Source organism: Corylus avellana, chromosome ca10 (assembly GCF_901000735.1).
Source record: "Corylus avellana chromosome ca10, CavTom2PMs-1.0".
NCBI lineage: Eukaryota > Viridiplantae > Streptophyta > Magnoliopsida > Fagales > Betulaceae > Corylus > Corylus avellana.
The window spans coordinates 19,036,403-19,058,560 of NC_081550.1; the positions used below are offsets into that span (position 1 = coordinate 19,036,403).

General features: G+C 38.4%; 4 protein-coding genes across 4 annotated transcripts; all 4 read left to right on the plus strand.

Moving 5' to 3' along the window:
• Positions 1 to 742: 742 nt before the first annotated feature.
• LOC132164184 (L-type lectin-domain containing receptor kinase SIT2-like) lies at positions 743 to 3,132 on the plus strand. Its single transcript, XM_059574622.1, has one exon. The coding sequence runs from the start codon at positions 776 to 778 to the stop codon at positions 2,786 to 2,788; it is 2,013 nt and encodes a 670-aa protein (XP_059430605.1). The 5' UTR covers positions 743 to 775; the 3' UTR covers positions 2,789 to 3,132.
• Positions 3,133 to 5,757: 2,625 nt separating this feature from the next.
• Positions 5,758 to 8,106, plus strand: LOC132164564 (L-type lectin-domain containing receptor kinase SIT2-like). The gene has a single exon (XM_059575096.1). The coding sequence runs from the start codon at positions 5,758 to 5,760 to the stop codon at positions 7,753 to 7,755; it is 1,998 nt and encodes a 665-aa protein (XP_059431079.1). The 3' UTR covers positions 7,756 to 8,106.
• Positions 8,107 to 13,837: 5,731 nt separating this feature from the next.
• On the plus strand, positions 13,838 to 15,844 carry LOC132163089 (L-type lectin-domain containing receptor kinase SIT2-like). The gene has a single exon (XM_059573286.1). The coding sequence runs from the start codon at positions 13,838 to 13,840 to the stop codon at positions 15,842 to 15,844; it is 2,007 nt and encodes a 668-aa protein (XP_059429269.1).
• A 4,301-nt stretch (positions 15,845 to 20,145) lies between these two features.
• Positions 20,146 to 22,158, plus strand: LOC132163090 (L-type lectin-domain containing receptor kinase IV.2-like). Its single transcript, XM_059573287.1, has one exon. It carries the CDS (start codon positions 20,146 to 20,148, stop codon positions 22,156 to 22,158), a length of 2,013 nt encoding a protein of 670 aa, XP_059429270.1.

Below are 22,158 nucleotides of genomic sequence, written 5' to 3' on the forward strand. Positions count from 1 at the left end.
CAAAACATCCCTTTCTTTCATATATATATATATATATATATATATATATATATATATATAATTTCATTCCATGAAACTAACATCCAAAACATCCCTTTCTTTCATATATATATATATGTATGAAGCAAATTAAGACTTTATTCAAGAAGGTACTGGAAAATCAATTTTCTATCCTTCTAGTTTGAAAAAAAAAAAAAAAAAAAAAAAATTAAATAAATGGAGTTTTGACATTGACCAAACCTGTCCTATTTGGTGGGAGATTTGTTTATTTTGATAAATGCCGGGCTATTTGTTTTACCGACAATCTCCAAGAGGTTTTTTTTAAGACAGAAATTTCCTCCAAACTATAGTCAGTAGTTAATTAATTGGATGAATCTTTCAAATCATAGTCATTAGTCAACATAAGTGGCAGCAAGCGTGGTGTTTTTTTTTTTTTTAACAGAAATTTCCCTCAAACTATAATCATTAGTTATTTAATTGGATGAATCTTTCAAATTATAGTCATTAGTCAACATAGGTGGCAACAAGTGTGGTGCATATGGCCTATTTGTTGTTCACATTTTGGCTGCCGGCGGCCATGACTATGTGAACAGTACACAGATACTGCAAGTTTAGCTTAAACAGAAAATTTGTCATGTTTAGTCGGATTTAATTCCCTACCTTAATTATTTGGTCATTAATTACCTGTGCCATGTGTCAGGAGTTTGGGATGTTTAAACAAGTAAAAGCCTTCTTCTGTCTACAAAGAGAGTTTTTTTTCTCCCCTCATTTTGCAATGGCAATAGTTCATTTTCTGATACTACTTCTCTATGTTTCCTGTATTTCCTTGGCCCTTGCACAAGATGAAAACGAATTCATCTACAATGGCTTCCTTGAAGCCGATCTGCGTCTTGATGGAATGGCAGGGATCGACCACAATAATGGTCTTTTGCAGCTAACCAACAACCTTTCACGCCAACAAGTTGGTCGGGCTTTCTATCAGTTTCCAATACAGTTCAACACAAGTTCATCATCTCTTTCATTTTCTACAAACTTTGTGTTTGCCATGGTTCCTCATTTGCCAAATCTTGGCGGTCATGGCATTGCCTTCACCATCAGTCCCTCCACAAACTTCACCCGTGCTCTAGCAAATGGGTATCTGGGCCTTTTCAATGATTCAAATGACGGCCTTCCAACAAACCACATCTTGGCCATCGAGCTTGATACTGTTCCCGACCCTGAATTCTTAGATATTACAGAGAATCATGTGGGAGTCGATGTGAACGGCATGATATCAAATCAATCAACTCCTGCAACGTATTTTTCCAATGAAGAAGGGAAGAATATAAGCTTGGATCTCATGAGTGGGAATCCAATGCATCTTTGGATAGACTATGATGATGCAGAGAAGTTAGTGAATGTAACACTCGCCCCAACTACAATCCCAAAACCAGACCGGGCTCTGTTGTCAACACCCATTGATTTGTCTGAAATTCTCTTGGAATCCATGTATGTTGGTTTCTCTTCAGCCACAGGTACAATTGGGAGTGACCATTACATTCTGGGGTGGAGCTTTAATAAAAGTGGACCAGCACAAAGCCTTAATATTTCAAGCCTTCCTTCAATTCCCGAACAGAGGAAAAGGAAAGAGAAATCAAGCCCCGTCATCATGATTTCTCTCATAGCAGTTGCAGTTGTGCTTATAACCGTCGCTGGAGCTGCTGTTTACATTTTGAGGAGGAAGAAATATGAAGAACTACGAGAAGATTGGGAAGAGGAGTACGGTCCCCACAGGTTCAGCTATAAGAATCTCCACAAAGCAACCAAAGGTTTCAAAGACACAGAGGTTATTGGAGTAGGAGGGTTTGGAAAGGTTTACAGAGGAATACTTCCTTCGTCTAATCTACAAATTGCAGTAAAAAGAATCTCCCATGATTCTAAACAGGGGATGAAGGAATTTGTGGCTGAGATCCTTAGCATGGGAAGATTGAGGCATAGAAACTTGGTGCAGCTACTGGGTTATTGCCGGCGAAGGGGAGAACTCATCTTGGTGTATGATTATATGCCCAATGGAAGCCTTGACAAGTTCTTGTATAGCAATGAAAAACCAAACCTTAACTGGGTTCAACTCTATAGAATCATCAGAGGAGTAGCATCTGGACTTCTTTACCTCCATGAAGAGTGGGAACAGGTTGTTCTGCACCGAGATGTAAAATCAAGCAATATTCTATTGGATGCTGAATTAAATGGAAGGCTAGGAGATTTTGGGCTTGCAAGATTACACGACCATGGAACCAATTCCCAAACCACCCGTGTGGTTGGGACTGTGGGTTATTTGGCTCCGGAGATTTACAGAACAGGAAGAGCAACCACTTCCAGTGATGTGTTTGCTTTTGGGGCTTTCATGCTGGAAGTGGCTTGTGGAAGGAAGCCAATAGAGCCAATAGAGGGCTTGGGATCGCCTGAACGGGTGATTTTGGTTGATTGGGTGGCTGAGTGCTGGAGCAAAGGAGATATCCTTGATGCTAGTGATCCAAGATTAGAAGGTAATTATATGGTGGAGGAAATGGAATTGGTTTTGAAACTAGGCCTATTTTGCTCACATTCAATACCAGCTGCTAGGCCTAGTATGAAGCAAGTGGTGCAGTTTTTGGATGGTGATGCTGATCTGCGGGAATTACCATATGACAGTGCTTCTTTTGGTACATTTACAAGTAATGAATCATCTGATTTCACGTCATTGCCTTTTTCCCAGGCTTCTGGTCCTTCCATGTCTACCACTGATTCAATCCTCAGAGATGGTCGCTGATTTGCTGTCTCATCTCGTCTCGGGCATGGGTAGTGAACATAGCACTCCACGTAGGACACTCGGGCAACCTCATGATCCTATTCCACGATACTTGGATATGAGGGAAGCAGCAGATGATCAGATTGCTAAGGAGATTATCAAGGAAGAGAAGGATCAATGCAAAGATTATCTATCCTAGCTGTAGTTCTCTTAGTTGTGCTATCTTTATCTCATCTTATGTATTACGTCTATCAGTAGCTAAGCTCTTATATCTTGTTTTTTCCTTCTTATTATTTCGTTACTAATCGTAGTATATATAAGACAAGGAGAGGAGCAATATAGATATTCCTTGAGAATTGTATTAAAGGTTCGTCACGGGTCCTAATTGAAGTTCATTATCAATCTATCGTTCTTATCAATTTGGTATCAGAGCATGGCTATCAACCTGTACCGCATTGAGAAATTGGAATTTGACAAAGAAATGTTGAAGATGACGAGGCATCTTTCCATGAGTTTAGAGAATTAATTTCCAAGCTAGTCTAACGAGAAGGGAAAGTCATCGGCAAAAAAAGACAACAAGGAGAAGGGATCAGTTCATCTGCCAAGAATAACTCTCGACACTCGAGTGGAACCAAGACGTTGAGTGGAGAACAATCACCACCGTTACCGTATGGGTTTCGTTCGGCTAAGCTGGATTTTTTCCGTTATGCGGTGGATGATCCCACAATTTGGTTGGACAAGATAGTTCAATACTTTGACTACCAACGAAAGTGTGTGCCTAATATTATAGTTTGAATTTGCAGGCTTGCAGCTCAGGGAGTTAGGTCATTTGGGAATTTTAGATTTAAGCGTTCGAGGTAAATAATTAAACTAAGTATAGAAGTAGATAAATTAATTAGTGAAATTTTGGGGTCTTTGTGTCTCTAAGCTGCGTTGTAGCTTGTTTATTTTATAGAGAAGAAGATGTAGGTTCTTCTTTTCTTTTATCCCCCACGCTATCTTCTTTTCTTTTGTCAAAAAAGAAAAAACACACAAAAAATTGACCCGTTGAGAAGTGCTGCTTAAGACATTTTGGGCACAATGAAAGCACATGTAGGTTGAACTTGCGCATGAAACCAGCATTTATCATTTGGGGACAAAAAGTCTCTGAAGGTCTAGAACGCACTCTTCAAACACTAAATCAAAGGTCACCTCAAACACTAAATCAAAGATGACCTGTAACTTCAGACCAACAATTGCAATTACCGATTAATATTATGGCCGACAAGTTTTTACATGACTCATAAATTCAACACGAATTTAATACGAAATTAGTAGTTTAGAGTTGAGGAGTTCGACCTGTTTAATTAAATGAATCAGGTTAAGGTTACCCTATATAATCTTATACACATGCCACGACATAACTCAAACCCGATATGCGACATTATGGTTGACAATTTTTGACACGATCCACTAACCTAACAAAAAATTAGCGAGTTGGTATTGAAAAGTCTGACCCGTTTAATTAAATATATCAAATTAAGGTTAACCTACCTAATCTTATACCTATGCCTAAACTAGACTTTACCTAGAGACACAGACATGAATTGATAGGACCCCTAACCAACACCTCATAAAGATAATATTGTAAGCTTTAAGATTGAGTGTAAGCTTTCAATTGCTTAATTTCTAAGGTTGACAAGCGATAGCTACCAAGAATTATTTGTAATGCAAGTTGATGTTTTACTTGGTTAATATTATCTATTCAAATTTCTTGTATGAGTATTTGAGAAGTGATACACAAACTACCAAATAATTACTCATAAGTGTTTATTTTCTAACGCGACAGTGAAAATTAATATTTAATAAAATAACAAAAAAAAGTACATATAGCATTATTGCCACATTAATGAGTAAGTACTTGAGATGAGAGTTCCCTTGAGTATTTATATATGAAGTGATTGATATCAAGTATTAAGGATCAAAGTTTCTCACAGGAAGCCATATATAGCATGAACTAAAATAAACTTTCCAAGGTCTAGCTTGTATATGTATGTACATTTCATCCACTTTTTTTTTTTTTTTTTTGAAAAAATACGCATATTCCCCTTAAATTATCATTCTATTGTCAATACCTTATCCCCTCTCAAAAATACCAATTGTGTCAATGTCCCCCTTAAACTATCAATAATATTAATATCTTCCAACGATAAAAATGTCCTTCATAAAATTTTAAAAAAAATATATATTAATATTATATTTAATTAGCATTGGAAATTTTTTTGGTAGTTTATGGCCAATAGGGTTGGTAGTTGGTAGTTGGTAGTATATATACTTTTCTTCTTCTTTTTTTTCCGATGAATACATTTCATTCATGTTGAAAATATTGACACTGGAATTTTTCTTCTATTTTATTTGAAGTGATGTTTTGCATAAGGTTTGAGCAAAGACTTTATCACTGAAAAAATCAAATTTCTATCGCACGAAGTTTGAAAAAAATGAAAATGGAGTATAGACATTGACCAAACCCGTCCTCTTTGGTGGGTGAGACCGTGAGACATGTTGGTTTCGATAAATGCCGGGCTCTTTGTTTCGCCGCTAACCCAATGAGGTTTTTCTTAATTAATGCTGATGTTTTTCCATTTAGGCTGGATTCATTGGATGAATCTTTCTTTTTTTTCTTTTTTTGGTTAGAATCTTCCAAATCATGGTCAACGTAGGTGGCAGCAAGCAGGATGGTGCATATCAAATAAAAATTCCAAGTAGAAAATCTATATATCTTCTTTGTGAGGCAATTAATTGATTGAAGACAGATACTAAATGTTTAGCTTTGTTAGAATAATTTCTCTACAAATCATATACATTGTTCAATATAGTATAAAAATATAGTCCTATTCTTGTGTTTACATTATATTTATATATTTCTACAAACATGTGTCATTTCTTAGGAGTTTGAGACATTCATCTGTCTACAAAGAGGAATTTTTTATTTTGTTTTAGCACTTTTTGCAATGGCAATAGTTCTTAGATCACTTCTTTTTCTGATACTTCTCTATGTTTCCTATATTCCCTTGGCTCTAGCTCAAAATGAAAAGGGCTTCATCTACAATGGCTTCCATGATCAAGCCAATCTGGGTCTTGATGGAATCGCAGAAATCCACCCCAATGGTCTACTGCAGCTAACCAACCTTTCACACAATGAAGTTGGTCGTGCTTTCTATCAGTTTCCAATAAAATTCGACACAAATTCGTCTCTTTCATTTTCTACAAACTTTGTGTTTGCCATGGTTCCTGAAGTGGATAACTTAGGCGGTGAGGGTATTGCCTTCACCATCAGCCCCTCGACAGACTTCACCCATGCTTATGCAAATCGGTTTCTCGGGCTCTTCAATGATTCAAATAACAACAATACAGCAAACCACATCTTGGCCATCGAGGTTGATCCTGTTCCAGGCGCTGATTTTGGAGATATTATAAATCATGTGGGAATCGATGTCAACAGCATAGACTCTGTTGAATTAGCTCCTACAACGTATTTTTCCATTGAAGAAGGGAAGAATATAAGCTTGGAGCTCCTCAGTGGGAATCCAATGCATCTTTGGATAGACTATGATGAAGCAGAAAAGTTACTCAATGTAACACTCGCCCCAACCACAATCCCAAAACCAGACCGGCCTCTGTTGTCAACACCCATTGATCTGTCTGAAATTCTCTTGGAATCCATGTATGTTGGTTTCTCTTCAGCCACAGGTACACTTGCAAGTTCCCACTACATTCTTGGATGGAGCTTTAATAAAAGTGGACCAGCACAAAGCCTTGATGTTGCAAGCCTCCCTCCACTTCCTGAGAGGAAAGGGAAAGACAAACCAGGCCTAGTGATCATGACTTCTCTCATAGCAGTAGCAGTTGTGCTGATAACCGTCGCCGGAGTTGCAGCTTACATTTTGAGGAGGAAGAAATATGAAGAACTACAAGAAGATTGGGAAGAGGAGTATGGCCCCCACAGGTTCAGCTACAAGAATCTCCACAAAGCAACCAAAGGTTTCAAAGACACAGAGGTTATTGGAGAAGGAGGTTTTGGAAAGGTTTATATGGGAATACTTCCTTCGTCTAATCTACAAATTGCAGTAAAGAGAATCTCACATGATTCCAGACAAGGGATGAAGGAATTTGTGGCTGAGATCGTTAGCATGGGAAGACTGAGGCATAGGAACTTGGTGCAGCTCCTTGGCTATTGCAGGCGAAGGGGAGAACTCCTATTGGTGTATGATTATATGCCCAACGGAAGCCTTGACAAGTTCTTGTATAGCAATGAAAAACCCAATCTTCACTGGGTTCAACGATTTGGAATCATCAGAGGAGTAGCATCTGGGCTTCTTTACCTCCATGAAGAGTGGGAACAAGTTGTTCTGCACCGAGATGTCAAATCAAGCAATGTTCTATTGGATGCTGGATTAAATGGAAAGCTAGGAGATTTTGGGCTTGCCAAATTATACGACCATGGCACCAATCCTCAAACCACCCGTGTGGTAGGGACTGTGGGTTATTTGGCTCCAGAGCTTACTAGAACAAGAACGGCAACTACTTTCAGTGATGTGTTTGCTTTCGGGGCTTTCTTGCTCGAAGTGGCTTGTGGAAGGAAGCCTATAGAGGGCCTGGTACTGCCTGAACGGATTTTGGTTGATTGGGTCGCTGAGTGCTGGAGAAAAGGAGATATCCTTGATGCTAGTGATCCAAGTTTGGAAGGTAATTATGTGGTTGAGGAAATGGAATTGGTTTTGAAACTAGGCCTATTTTGCTCACATTCAATACCAGCTGCTAGGCCTAGTATGAAGCAAGTGGTGCAGTTTTTGGATGGTGATGCTGATCTGCGGGAATTACCATATGACAGTGCTTCTTTTGGTACATTTACAAGTAATGAATCATCTGATTTCACGTCATTGCCTTTTTCCCAGGCTTCTGGTCCTTCCATGTCTACCACTGATTCAATCCTCAGAGATGGTAGCTGATTTGCTGTCTCATCTCGTCTCGGGCATGGGTAGTGAACATAGCACTCAACGTAGGACACTCGGGCAACCTCATGATCCTATTCCACGATACTTGGATATGAGGGAAGCAGCAGATGATCAGATTGCTAAGGAGATTATCAAGGAAGAGAAGGATCAATGCAAAGATTATATATCCTAGCTGTAGTTCTCTTAGTTGTGCTATCTTTATCTCATCTTATGTATTACGTCTATCAGTAGCTAAGCTCTTATATCTTGTTTTTTCCTTCTTATTATTTCGTTACTAATCGTAGTATATATAAGACAAGGAGAGGAGCAACATAGATATTCCTTGAGAATTGTATTAAAGGTTCGTCACGGGTCCTAATTGGAGTTCATTATCAACCTATCGTTCTTATCAATTTGGTATCAGAGCATGGCTACCAACCTGTACCGCATTGAGAAATTGGAATTTGACAAAGAAATGTTGAAGATGACGAGGCATCTTTCTGTGAGTTTAGAGAATTAATTTCCAAGCTAGTCTAACGAGAAGGGAGAGTCATCGGCAAAAAAAGACAACAAGGAGAAGGGATCAGTTCATCTGCCAAGAATAACTCTCGACACTCGAGTGGAACCAAGACGTTGAGTGGAGAACAATCACCACCGTTACCGTATGGGTTTCGTTCGGCTAAGCTGGATTTTTTCCGTTATGCGGTGGATGATCCCACAATTTGGTTGGACAAGATAGTTCAATACTTTGACTACCAACAAAAGTGTGTGCCTAATATTATAGTATGAATTTGCAGGCTTGCAGCTCAGGGAGTTAGGTCATTTGGGAATTTTAGATTTAAGCGTTCGAGGTAAATAATTAAACTAAGTATAGAAGTAGATAAATTAATTAGTGAAATTTTGGGGTCTTTGTGTCTCTAAGCTGCGTAGTAGCTTGTTTATTTTATAGAGAAGAAGATGTAGGTTCTTCTTTTCTTTTATCCCCCACGCTATCTTCTTTTCTTTTGTCAAAAAAGAAAAAACACACAAAAAATTGACCCGTTGAGAAGTGCTGCTTAAGACATTTTGGGCACAATGAAAGCACATGTAGGTTGAACTTGCGCATGAAACCAGCATTTATCATTTGGGGACAAAAAGTCTCTGAAGGTCTAGAACGCACTCTTCAAACACGAACTCAAAGGTCACCTCAAACACTAAATCAAAGATGACCTGTAACTTCAGACCAACAATTGCAATTACCGATTAATATTATGGCCGACAAGTTTTTACACGACTCATAAATTCAACACGAATTTAATACGAAATTAGTAGTTTAGAGTTGAGGGGTTCGGCCTGTTTAATTAAATGAATCAGGTTAAGATTACTCTATATAGTCTTGTACACATGCCACGACATAACTCAAACCCGATATGCGACATTATGGTTGACAATTTTTGATACGATCCACTAACCTAACAAAAAATTAGCGCGTTGGTGTTGAAAAGTCTGACCCGTTTAATTAAATATGTCAAATTAAGGTTAACCTATGTAATCTTATACCTATGCTTAAACAAGATTTTACCTAGAGACACGGACATGAATTGATAGGACCCCTAACCAACACCTCATAAAGATAATATTGTAAGCTTTAAGATTTTTTTTTTTTTTTTTGTACCAAACTTTGCATTAGAAACACAAGAACATACAACCCTCAAGGGGGAAAAAAAACAGAAGGTGGTGCAGCACCACTACAGTAAGGAGGGAGAGGAGAGTGAGGGAAAATGGGAATGCAGCCAGAGTGGACTCTAGCCGCGGCCCAATAAGCCACATGATGGGCGCAGAAGTTTGCACTTCTGTTGATCTTCTTTGCTTCCCACTGAGGGGAAGGAGGGAGAAGAGTTAAGGTATCTTTTATGGCCTTTTCAATGTGCCAATCTTGGATGATCAGAGGATGATTGAGAGCTGTGATAACAATAAGGGAGTCTCCTTCGATGGTGAAGTTGCTGAGGTTCAAAGACACTGCTAGAGAGGCTGCCAGCAGTGCTGCTTGTGCTTCCCCAGTGTTTGGAGAGCAGGGAGGACTGATCTTGGAGATAGCTTTAATGATATTGCCTTTATGGTCTCTGCAAACGGCTGCTTGAGCAGAGAAATTCTCTCTAATTGCTGTGTCAAAGTTGATCTTATGAGAGCCTTCATGGGGAGGGGACCAAACTTCTATTTCTCTAGGAGAAACAGATAACCAAGCTGCAGCATGAGAAAGAGAGGTCTTTTTTATGGAGAGAGCTAGTTTGGCAATATCTGGAATTACCCCTTCATGAAGAGCTTTGTTCCTGCTAAACCATAACATATCACAAAAAACAGCAGCATATATTTGGAAAAGATGAGACTCAGCTTTAGGAATGCCAAACGTAATATGGGGATTTAAGATCCCCTTGATCCAACTAGGGAGATTCATGGAGGACCAAGCCATGGAGTCCATAGGCCAGAAAGAATTTCTCCAGGCAATTCGGGCAAAACAGCACTTGAAGAATAGATGGGGAAGGGAATCTTCTTCAACCTTGCACAGGGGGCAAAGGGCCTCTGAAGGAGGGATAGGAAAAATGGCCTTTAGTCTGGCTTTAGAAGGGATAATATCCCAGGCAATTTTCCACAGGAAGGATTTGAGCCTGGCATTCAGCTTTAGGTTCCACAACAGCTTCCAGGAGAAAGCACTAAGAGGGGAGGAATGAGAGGAAACTCTGGGGGAGCTGATCATTTTGTAAGCTGACTTAGTGGAGAATTTTCCAGACGGGGAGAGAGGCCAGAAAAAATCATCACAAGGGGAGCTACTGATAGAGATTTTAAGGATTTCCCTAACACTATGTAAGTCAAAAGTAGAGAGGAGGAGGGGGGTATTCCAGGTAGCATTAGGATTGATAAGGTCAGAGATATTTTGGGGAGTGGAATTGAAAGGAGCTGTAGAGAGAGGGGAGGGCCTGAAGGAGGGGATAGAAGGGATCCAAGGGGAATGCCAACAAGAGAAACTGGACAGGAAGTGGACTCTATGGCAGGCTCCTTCGGAAATGATAGGTTGAGAAGAGAGGATGCCTTGCCATAGCCAAGAGGGGGAAGAATGGGAAGAGGGGGAGAGAAAAGTTCCAGAAGGAAAATACTTACCTTTGAGCTGCTGCACCCACATTGAGTCTGAGTTGTTTTGGAGCTTCCAACCAAGCTTAGCAATGAGAGCAAGATTAACTTCTCTCATTTTCCTGATCCCCAATCCTCCAGCATCTCTCGGCAAGCAGATAGAGTCCCAAGATTTTAGAGAGAGATTTCTGGTTTTTGAAGGAGGGAAACCCCACCAGAAGTTCTTGAACAATTGGTCAAGCTTTTTGCTAATGCTGGCAGGCAACAAAAAGGTACTCATAGCATAAGAGGGGATGGCTGCTGCCACTGCTTGAATGAGAACTAACCTACCAGCTTGGGAGAGGGTCTTAGCTCTCCAACCTTCTATCCTATTCTGGACCTTTTCTAAGATGCTTTGGCAGGCTGCAATTTTTGATCTACCTATGAGAAAGGGGAGCCCTAGATAAATAGAGCAAGAAGGATTAGGGTTGAAAGGAAGGATATTTAGGATGGAGGAGCAGGTGGGGGGTTTGGTATTATTGCTGAATCTGATAGAGGATTTTCTGTTGTTGATGGATTGGCCAGACCAAGCACAATATTTGTCTAAACAGGTTTTAATACAGTTTGCTTCAGGGAGGGATGCCTTTCCAAAGATAAGCAGATCATCTGCAAATAGCAAATGATGAATGGCAGGGGATCTCCTGGCTATCTTCATGCCTTTTAATAAACCAAGACTTTCTTCTCTAAACAATAATCTGGATAGCACTTCAGAACCCAAGATGAAGAGGAAAGGGGAAAGGGGGTCTCCTTGCCTCAACCCTCTTCCAGGAAGGAACTTGCCAAAGGGGGTGCCATTTATGAGAATGGAGAAGGAGGGGGAGGAGATGCAGGAAGCAATCCAACTGATCCAAGTGGCATGGAAACCCAACTTCTTCATGACTGCCAGAATCAAGGACCATTCCATTTTATCAAACGCCTTTTCCATATCCATATGCAGAAACATGAAACCTCCTTTACCTTTCTTGTTCTTGAAAGAATGCAATAGTTCATGGGCTAAAATGGAATTGTCTTGGATATTTCTCCCTGGCACAAATGCAGACTGGAGAGGGGAAATAATCTTAGGGAGCAAAGCTTTCAGCCGATTTGCTAGGATTTTTGATATGATCTTGTAGGCAATATTGCAGAGGCTTATGGGCCGAAATTGATCAACTGTGTGAGCCCCATTAAGCTTGGGGACCAAAGTGATGAAGGTGTGGTTCAGCTCTTGGCTCAGCTGCTTATTTTGGAAAAAATTCCAGACACACTCCAGGACTTCTCCTTTGACAGTAGGCCAGTATCTTTTGTAAAAGAGGGCAGTGAATCCATCTGGACCAGGAGCTTTTTGTGAGCCAAGACTAGAGAGGGCTTGAAACACCTCTGCTTCTAGGGGGATAGAGCAAAGGGACAGGTTTTCTTCTTCGGTTATGGTGGGGTTGAAAAGGTTCAGGAGCTCTTCTTCAATAGGGGGAGAGGTGGAAGAGAACAAGTTGGTGAAATGTGAAACAAAATTTCCACCAATTTCTGCTCTATCTGAAACCCAACCCCCATTTCTGGATTTAAGGAAATTCACTGCATTGGCTCTCCTTCTGATGATGGTGGATGTGTGGAAGAATTTAGTGTTGAGATCAGTGCAAGTAAACCAAACTTCTCTGGATTTCGATTTTAATTTCTAAGGTTGACAAGCGATAGCTACCAAGAATTATTTGTAATGCAAGTTGATGTTTTACTTGGTTAATATTATCTATCAAATTTCTTGTATGAGTATTTGAGAAGTGATACACAAACTCCCAAGTAATTACTCGTAAGTGTTCATTTTCTAACGCGACAGTGAAAATTAATATTTAATAAAATAACAAAAAAAAAGTACATATAGCATCACTACCACATTAAGGAGTAAGTAATTGAGAGTTCCCTTGAGTATTTATATATAAAGTGATTGATATCAAGTATTAAGGATCAAAGTTTCTCACAGGAAGCCATATATAGCATGAACTAAAATAAACTTTCCAAGGTCTAGCTTGTATATGTATGTGCATTTCATCCACTTTTTTTTTGTTGAAAAAATACGCATATTCCCTTTAAATTATCATTCTATTGTCAATACCTTATCCGCTCTCAAAACTACCAATTGTGTCAATGTCCCCCTTAAACTATCAATAATATTAATATCTTCCAATGATAAAAATGTCCTTCATAAAATTTTAAAAAAAATATTAATATTATATTTAATTAGCAATGGAATTTTTTTCGTAGTTTATGGCCAATAGGGTTGGTAGTTGGTAGTATATATACTTTTCTTTTCTTTTCTTTTTTTTCCGATGAATACATTTCATTCATGTTGAAAATATTGACACAGGAATTTTTCTTCTATTTTATTTGAAGTGATGTTTTGCATAAGGTTTGAGCAAAGACTTTATTACTGAAAAAATCAAATTTCTATCGCAAGAAGTTTGAAAAAAATAAAAATGGAGTATAGACATTGACCAAACCCGTCCTCTTTGGTGGGTGAGACCGTGAGACATGTTGGTTTCGATAAATGCCGGGCTCTTTGTTTCGCCGCTAACCCAATGAGGTTTTTCTTAATTAATGCTGATATTTTTCCATTTAGGCTGGATTCATTGGATGAATCTTTCGTTTTTTTCTTTTATTGGTTAGAATCTTCCAAATCATGGTCAACGTAGGTGGCAGCAAGGATGGTGCATACCAAATAAAAATTCCAAGTAGAAAATCTATATATCTTCTTTGTGAGGCAATTAATTGATTGAAGACAGATACTAAATGTTTAGCTTTGTTAGAATAATACTTTCTCTATAAATCATATACATTGTTCAATATAGTAAAAATATAGTCCTATTCTTGTGTTTACATTATATTTATATATTTCTACGAACATGTGTCATTTCTTAGGAGTTTGAGACATTCATCTGTCTACAAATTAAGAGGAATTTTTTATTTTATTTTAGCACTTTTTGCAATGGCAATAGTTCTTAGATCACTTCATTTTCTGATACTTCTGTATGTTTCCTATATTCTCTTGGCTCTAGCTCAAGATGACAAGGGCTTCATCTACAATGGCTTCCATGATCAAGCCAATCTGAGTCTTGATGGAATCGCAGAAATCCACCCCAATGGTCTTTTGCAGCTAACCAATCTTTCACGCCAAGAAGTTGGTCGTGCTTTCTATCAGTTTCCAGTAAATTTCAACACAACTAATTCATCTCTTTCATTTTCGACAATCTTTGTGTTTGCCATGGTTCCCGAGGTGAATAACCTTGGCGGTGAGGGTATTGCCTTCACCATCAGCCCGACGACAGACTTCACCCATGCTGATGCAAATCGGTTTCTGGGGCTCTTCAATGATTCAAATAACGGCAGTACTACAAACCACATCTTGGCCATCGAGCTTGATCCTGTTCCAGGCGCTGATTTTGGAGATATTATAAATCATGTGGGAATCGATGTCAACAGCATAGACTCTGTTGAATTAGCTCCTACAACGTATTTTTCCAATGAAGAAGGGAAGAATATAAGCTTGCAGCTCCTCAGTGGGAATCCAATGCATCTTTGGATAGACTATGATGAAGCAGAAAAGTTACTCAATGTAACACTCGCCCCAACAACAATCCCAAAACCAAACCTGCCTCTGTTGTCAAGACCCATTGATTTGTCTGAAATTCTCTTGGAATCCATGTATGTTGGTTTCTCTTCAGCCACAGGTACACTTGCAAGTTCCCACTACATTCTTGGATGGAGCTTTAATAAAAGTGGACCAGCACAAAGCCTTGATGTTGCAAGCCTCCCTCCACTTCCTGAGAGGAAAGGGAAAGACAAACCAGGCCTAGTGATCATGACTTCTCTCATAGCAGTAGCAGTTGTGCTGATAACCGTCGCCGGAGTTGCAGCTTACATTGTGAGGAGGAAGAAATATGAAGAACTACGAGAAGATTGGGAAGAGGAGTATGGCCCCCACAGGTTCAGCTACAAGAATCTCCACAAAGCAACCAAAGGTTTCAAAGACACAGAGGTTATTGGAGAAGGAGGTTTTGGAAAGGTTTATGTGGGAATACTTCCTTCGTCTAATCTACAAATTGCAGTAAAGAGAATCTCACATGATTCCAGACAAGGGATCAAGGAATTTGTGGCTGAGATCGTTAGCATGGGAAGACTGAGGCATAGGAGCTTGGTGCAGCTCCTTGGCTATTGCCGGCGAAGGGGAGAACTCCTATTGGTGTATGATTATATGCCCAACGGAAGCCTTGACAAGTTCTTGTATAGCAATGAAAAACCAAATCTTAACTGGGTTCAACGATTTAGAATCATCAGAGGAGTAGCATCTGGGCTTCTTTACCTCCATGAAGAGTGGGAACAAGTTGTTCTGCACCGAGATGTAAAATCAAGCAATGTTCTATTGGATGCTGGATTAAATGGAAAGCTAGGAGATTTTGGCCTTGCCAAATTATACGACCATGGCACCAATCCTCAAACCACCCTTGTGGTAGGGACTGTGGGTTATTTGGCTCCAGAGCTTACTAGAACAGGAAGGGCAACTACTTTCAGTGATGTGTTTGCTTTTGGGGCTTTCTTGCTCGAAGTGGCTTGTGGAAGGAAGCCTATAGAGGGCCTGGGACTGCCTGAAAGGGTGATTTTGAGTGATTGGGTTGCTGAGTGCTGGAGAAAAGGAAATATCCTTGATGCTAGTGATCCAAGATTGGAAGGTAATTATGTGGTTGAGGAAATGGAATTGGTTTTGAAACTAGGCCTGTGTTGCTCGCATGCAATACCAGCTGCAAGGCCTAGCATGAAGCAAGCGGTGCAATTTTTGGATGGTGATGCTGATCTGGGGGAATTACTACATGACAGTGCTTCTTCTTGTTCATTTAAAAGTAATGAATCATCTGGTTTCACGTCATTTCCTTTTTCCCAGGTTTCTGCTCCTTCCATGTCTACCACCACTGATTCAATCACGAGAGGTGGTCACTGATAGTGCCCCTAAATTTCAATTATTTTGTAGGAGATTTTGATTTAATTAAGTAAAATAAAATTGTTTATTCACTCATATATTTATGAGCATTGGGCATATGACCTATTTACATGTTTATCCTTTAAGATTATTATTTATAATATCCGTGTAAATGGTCTATAAATTGCATTGAATATGGTTTATGATGTGATAAATGAGGTTATCACATAGTTTATCTTATACCATAAACTTTGGAGTTTACAATTTAATGTTTGCGGCCAGTAATGAGTAATTTTATGAGTAAAATCTTAGACATTTAGACTGATAATTAATAGAATTCTATAATGGACAAATTGCTTGTTCCTTAAATCACTAAATCATGCATGTGTAAAATCCATTCGTTAATTTATTTTCCATTCAACAGATTTGTATATAACTCATGGTCTTATAATATTTACAAATATTTTTTTCTGGGTAAAATAGAGTTTATTAAAACAATTAAACCAAAATGGTTCATATGGAGTGTATCTCATCCCAAAGGGGGTAGCTCAATCGATTGAAGTTCACGCCTTATAAAGTGAAAGTTGCAAGATCGAATTCCAATTCTCTTTATGCCGCAGGCATGTAAAAAAAAATGAAGTGTATCTCATAATTTCATAAACATCTAAATAATTGTTTGTTCAATTGTAATGAACCATATCTCATCACTAAAAACATACAATCACATATCAAAGCACCTCAAGGATGTTTATATCACTTTCTAGGGGATGATTTAAGGAACAAGGAAATACTAGGAGACACTTGTTTGGCCATTGTTCTCAAGAAAAAGGCAAGCAGATCAAATTTCACAGCTTAAAATCTGTCCGAACATGAGAGACAATAATGACTAATGTGTCAGGGATATGTAAACATTAGTCTATTGAGAATATATCTTATGGAGATGGATCTTTCAAATTATGGCTTTTGCCTTGATTTTTCTAGCTTTTATTTTTCTTGGATGGATTATGGATTAAACTTGAATGGTTTGTTCATTTCTTGTTCTTTCTCTTCTTCTTTTTTTTTTTTTCATTCAAGTTTAAGTCGCATATTTGGTGTTAATCCAAAATTAACCAAGGGGAGTGGCTGGATCATCTCCGACTTGGAGCCCATTCATTTCAGTTTTCAAACATATGGGTATTTGGTCTGAATAGTTGAAGCCCATTTGCTATTATCAGGTTAAGCCGATTTCAGAGTTGTTACTTTGTTAGCTGAAATGTTTAAGTAGTATGAGTATTGAGGATAAAAGATATATGGATATAAAGTTGAATTGGAGGTTGGGTCTAATGGTCTATCCTCGAAATAGCCCATTGTCTTTTTAGATAATTCATTTCCATATTCGTATGTTTACCCATTCACCATTTTTCATTTTATCTTCCAGAAAATTTCAATAAATCAAATTTCCATACTTCATCAAAACATCCATTAAATACATCCCAAAAACATAAATAGAGTTTGCATTGATGTTTTAATTTGAAAAAAAAAAAAAAAAAAAAAAAAAAAACAGCGTCAGCGTTGATGTCTTATATATGAAAACATGAAAAATAAATATGTTCACGAAAATGTTATGTAAACTAAATATTGAATTTTTTTTTTTTTTTTTTTGAGAAAAGGTAGCCGACTTTATTGATTAATTCGAATCTTGCTCAGTACAGACAAGCTCCCGAATACATAAAGGAAAGTCATTCATCCATAATACCTCCTGGTCTAAAGAAAGGGCAAGTTTTGCAAGGCTGTGAGCCACTGCATTACCTGCACGAAGGACATGACTAACCCTCCACTCCTTGCAGTGTCCAAGCAGTTGCTTAGCATGTTGTATGACATGGCCGTAGCTCCCCATCCATGGCTCTTCTTGGTTGAAGACATTGATCACTCCCAACGCATCCCCTTCCAATACAACACGTTCCAATCCAAGCCTTTGAGTCAGCTCTGCCGCATGCCAAGCTACTAAAGCTTCTGCATTACCCGGATCTGTAATATAGTCTTTGGTCCTACACAATGAAGCCAGTAGGACCCCGTCATGATTTCCCACCACTACACCAATCCCAATACATCCTTGCCCCCATCAAGGGACGCATCCCAATTCAGTTTATAAAATCCTGCCAGAGGTTTGTTCCACTTGGAGTTAATATGACATGAGAGAACAAAATATTGAAATTGAAGAAGATTATAATAAACTTCAAAATACTAAAAATACTTCAAATTATGAAGTGATCGACTTGAAACTCAAATTTGACTTGAAACTCAAATTTGAAATGCTGGAGAACAACACGGAGTATATGAAAATTGAAAAATATCTAAGAAAGTTTCTAAAGAGTATTTTTGGCTAGGCCACCCCAGATTCTTACGAGGGGTGGTCTTGGCCACCCCCGATGGCACGCGGCCACCCCCAAGGGGTTTCACTCGTCCACCACAAGGCCCTCTGAGGGTGGCGCTGCCACTCACAAGAATTTTTTTTTTTTTTTTTTTTTTTTTTAAGTTTGAGAGAAATTTAATATATATATATATATATATATATATATATATATATTTTTTTTTTTTCATCTATTCCTGTATGTAAGCATTTTCAATAGAGGAGCCAAATTTTTATGTAAGATGATTGCTTAAAATTCACTTTATTTAGTTTAGTTAATGCATTTTTAAATGCCTCCTACATTCGATTAGTTATATTTTTATCTTAATCATTTAATTTTTTATTTTTTTTTAATAAGGATTGCATTTTTCTTAAATATCCTATTTTTCAACTTTTGGGAAAAAAGAGATGTGGAGAGAGAAATAGTAGGAGAAAATTTTAGAAAAATAGAGATGTGGAAGATAAATAACAGGAGAAAATTTTGAGAAAAGAAAAAATAGGTGAAAAACAATAAAAAGGTGAAATGGCTCCTAAGAAAAGAGCCGCTATATGTAGAATTTTTTTTTTTTTTTTTTTTTGGCTTATCTAATAAAATATCCATTTTGCATTATTTTTGACTAATCCAGTGTGAGGAATCTTTTACAAATCTTATTAGCCATTTTAGATAAAAGTATAATTTGGCTCCTCCATTGAGAATGTTCTAAGAGATGTGGAATAACTATTCCTAGACATTTACCAAACAAAAGAATAACTATTCTATAAGAATAATCATTCTATTCCAAATATCTATTCCGTAAACAAAATGGGGCCTGAGTGTAAGCTTTCAATTGCTTAATTTCTAAGGTTTTCCTAAGGTTGACAAGCAATAGCTACCAAGAATTATTTATAATGCAAGTTGATGTTTTACTCGGTTAATATTATCTATTCAAATTTCTTGCATGAGCATTTAAGAAGTGATACACAAACTCTCAATTACTTATTTGATCATAAGGACTCACTTTCTAATGTAATTAACAATGAAAATCAACATTTAATAAAATAACAAATGAAAATACATATAGCATCGAATGATGATTTTCACTGCTACGTTAAGCAGTAAGTACTTGAAAGTTCTTTTGAGTATTTATGTTGACACTGGAATTTTTATTGACATCGAAAGTTTTATTCTATTTGATTTCAAGTGACAGTAATTTTGCATAAGGTATATATATGAGAAAGCAAAGGCACCTTTGGCAAGAGCCCATTACTATTCATCTAAAAAATTTAACTCACTTAACATTTTTATTTTTTACATCACATTAATAACTTTTTACTACCGTTCAATTAAAAAACCATTACAAAACAAAAAAATTTCACTTTTGCATACCAAGTATTTTTACTTTTTTCTCACATCAATCAATTTTTGTTGTAACTATCCAATGCGAAAGGAAGCCAAAGACTTTATTAGTGGAAAAATCAAATTTCTATCGCACGTGGTTTGAAAAAAATGAAAATGGAGTATAGACATTGGCCAAACCCGTCCTCTTTGGTGGGTGAGAATGAGATATGTTGGTTTCGATAAACCCCAAGAGGTTTTTCCCAATGCTATGTTTTTTTCTTTTTAGTCGCATGCAGTCCTTTTTCATTGGATGAATCTTCTTTATTTTTTGGTTAGAATCTTCAAATCATAGTCAACGTAGGTGGCGGCGAAGGTGGTGCATATCAAATCAAACTTCCAAGTAGACGATGTATCTTCTTTGTGAGGTAATTGATTGATTGGCCAGGACATGTGAACACAGAAACCACTTCTTTTCCCTCCCTTTCATTATTTTTATATATTTCTACAAGCATGTGTCATTTCTCATGAGTTTGATACATTTAAACAAATAAAGGCCTTCTTCTGTCTACAAAGAGGAATATAATTCCTTTTTTGTTTTTTTAAGTACTTTTTGCAATGGCAATAGTTCTTAGATCACTTCATTTTCTGATACTTCTCTATGTTTCCTATATTCTCTTGGCCCATGCTCAAGATGAAAAGGGCTTCATCTACAATGGCTTCCATGATCAAGCCAATCTGGGTCTTGATGGAATCGCAGAAATCCACCCCAATGGTCTATTGCAGCTAACCAACCTTTCACGCCTACAAGTTGGTCGTGCTTTCTATCAGTTTCCAATAAAATTCAACACAACAAATTCATCATCTCTTTCATTTTCTACAAACTTTGTGTTTGCCATGGTTCCTGAGGTGAATAACCTTGGTGGTCATGGCATTGCCTTCACCATCACTCCCTCGACAAACTTCACCCATGCTCTAGTAAATGGGTATCTGGGCCTTTTCAATGATTCAAATAACGGCCTTCTTACAAACCACATATTGGCCATTGAGCTTGATACTGTTCAACAGCCTGAATTCGGAGATCCTGTAATGAATCATGTGGGAATCGATGTGAACGGCATGAAATCAGTTGCATCAGCTCCTGCAATGTATTCTTCCAATAAAGGAGGGGAAAATATAAGCTTGAATCTCATGAGTGGGAATCCAATGCATCTTTGGATAGACTATGATGACGCAGAGATGTTACTCAATGTAACACTCGCCCCAACCACAATCCCAAAACCAGACCGGCCTCTGTTGTCAACACCCATTGATCTATCTGAAATTCTCTTGGAATCCATGTTTGTTGGTTTCTCTTCATCCACAGGTACAGTTACAAGTTACCAATATATTCTTGGATGGAGCTTTAATAAAAGTGGACCAGCACAAAGCCTTGATGTTTCAAGCCTACCACCACTTCCAGGGAGGAAAGGGAATGAGAAACCAGGCCTAGTGATCATTTCTTCTCTCATAGCAGTACCACTAGTGCTGATAACCGTCGTCGTCGGAGTTGCTGCTTACATTTGGAGGAGGAAGAAATATGAAGAAGTACGAGAAGATTGGGAAGAGGAGTATGGTCCCCACAGGTTCAGCTATAAAAATCTCCACAAAGCAACTAAAGGTTTCAAAGACACTGAGGTTATTGGTAAAGGAGGTTTTGGAAAGGTTTATATGGGAATACTTCCTTCGACTAATCTACAAATTGCAGTAAAAAAAGTCTCCCATGATTCCAGACAAGGGATGAAGGAATTTGTGGCTGAGATCGTTAGCATGGGAAGACTGAGGCATAGGAACTTGGTGCAGCTCCTGGGCTATTGCCGGCGAAGGGGAGAACTCCTCTTGGTGTATGATTATATGCCCAACGGAAGCCTTGACAAGTTCTTGTATAGCAATGAAAAACCAAATCTTAACTGGGTTCAACGAGTTAGAATCATCAGAGGAGTAGCATCTAGCCTTCTCTACCTCCATGAAGAGTGGGAGCAGGTTGTTCTACACCGAGATGTAAAAGCAGGTAATGTTCTATTGGATGCTGGATTAAATGGAAAGCTAGGAGATTTTGGGCTTGCCAAATTATACGACCATGACACCAATCCTCAAACCACCCGTGTGGTAGGGACTGTGGGTTATTTGGCTCCAGAGCTTACTAGAACAGGAAGGGCAACCACTCTCACTGATGTGTTTGCTTTTGGGGCTTTCTTGCTCGAAGTGGCTTGTGGAAGGAAGCCTATAGAGGGCCTGGGACTGCCTGAACGGGTGATTTTGATTGATTGGGTTCTTGAGTGCTGGAGAAAAGGAGATATCCTTGATGCTAGTGATCCAAGATTGGAAGGTAATTATATGGTGGAGGAAATGGAATTGGTTTTGAAACTAGGCCTGTTTTGCTCACATTCAAAACCAGCAGCTAGGCCTAGTATGAAGCAAGTGGTGCAGTTTTTGGATGGTGATGCTGATCTGCGGGAATTACCATATGACAGTGCTTCTTTTGGTATATTTACAAGTAATGAATCATCTGATTTCACATCATTTCCTTTCTTCCAGGCTTCCGGTCCTTCCATGTCTGCCACTTCTTCAATCCTGAGAGATGGTCGCTGA

Bases quoted from the DNA above. Each gene is read 5' to 3' on its own strand.
- LOC132164184 (XM_059574622.1), top strand. From the start codon at position 776: ATGGCAATAGTTCATTTTCTGATACTACTTCTCTATGTTTCCTGTATT.
- LOC132164564 (XM_059575096.1), top strand. From the start codon at position 5,758: ATGGCAATAGTTCTTAGATCACTTCTTTTTCTGATACTTCTCTATGTT.
- LOC132163089 (XM_059573286.1), top strand. From the start codon at position 13,838: ATGGCAATAGTTCTTAGATCACTTCATTTTCTGATACTTCTGTATGTT.
- LOC132163090 (XM_059573287.1), top strand. From the start codon at position 20,146: ATGGCAATAGTTCTTAGATCACTTCATTTTCTGATACTTCTCTATGTT.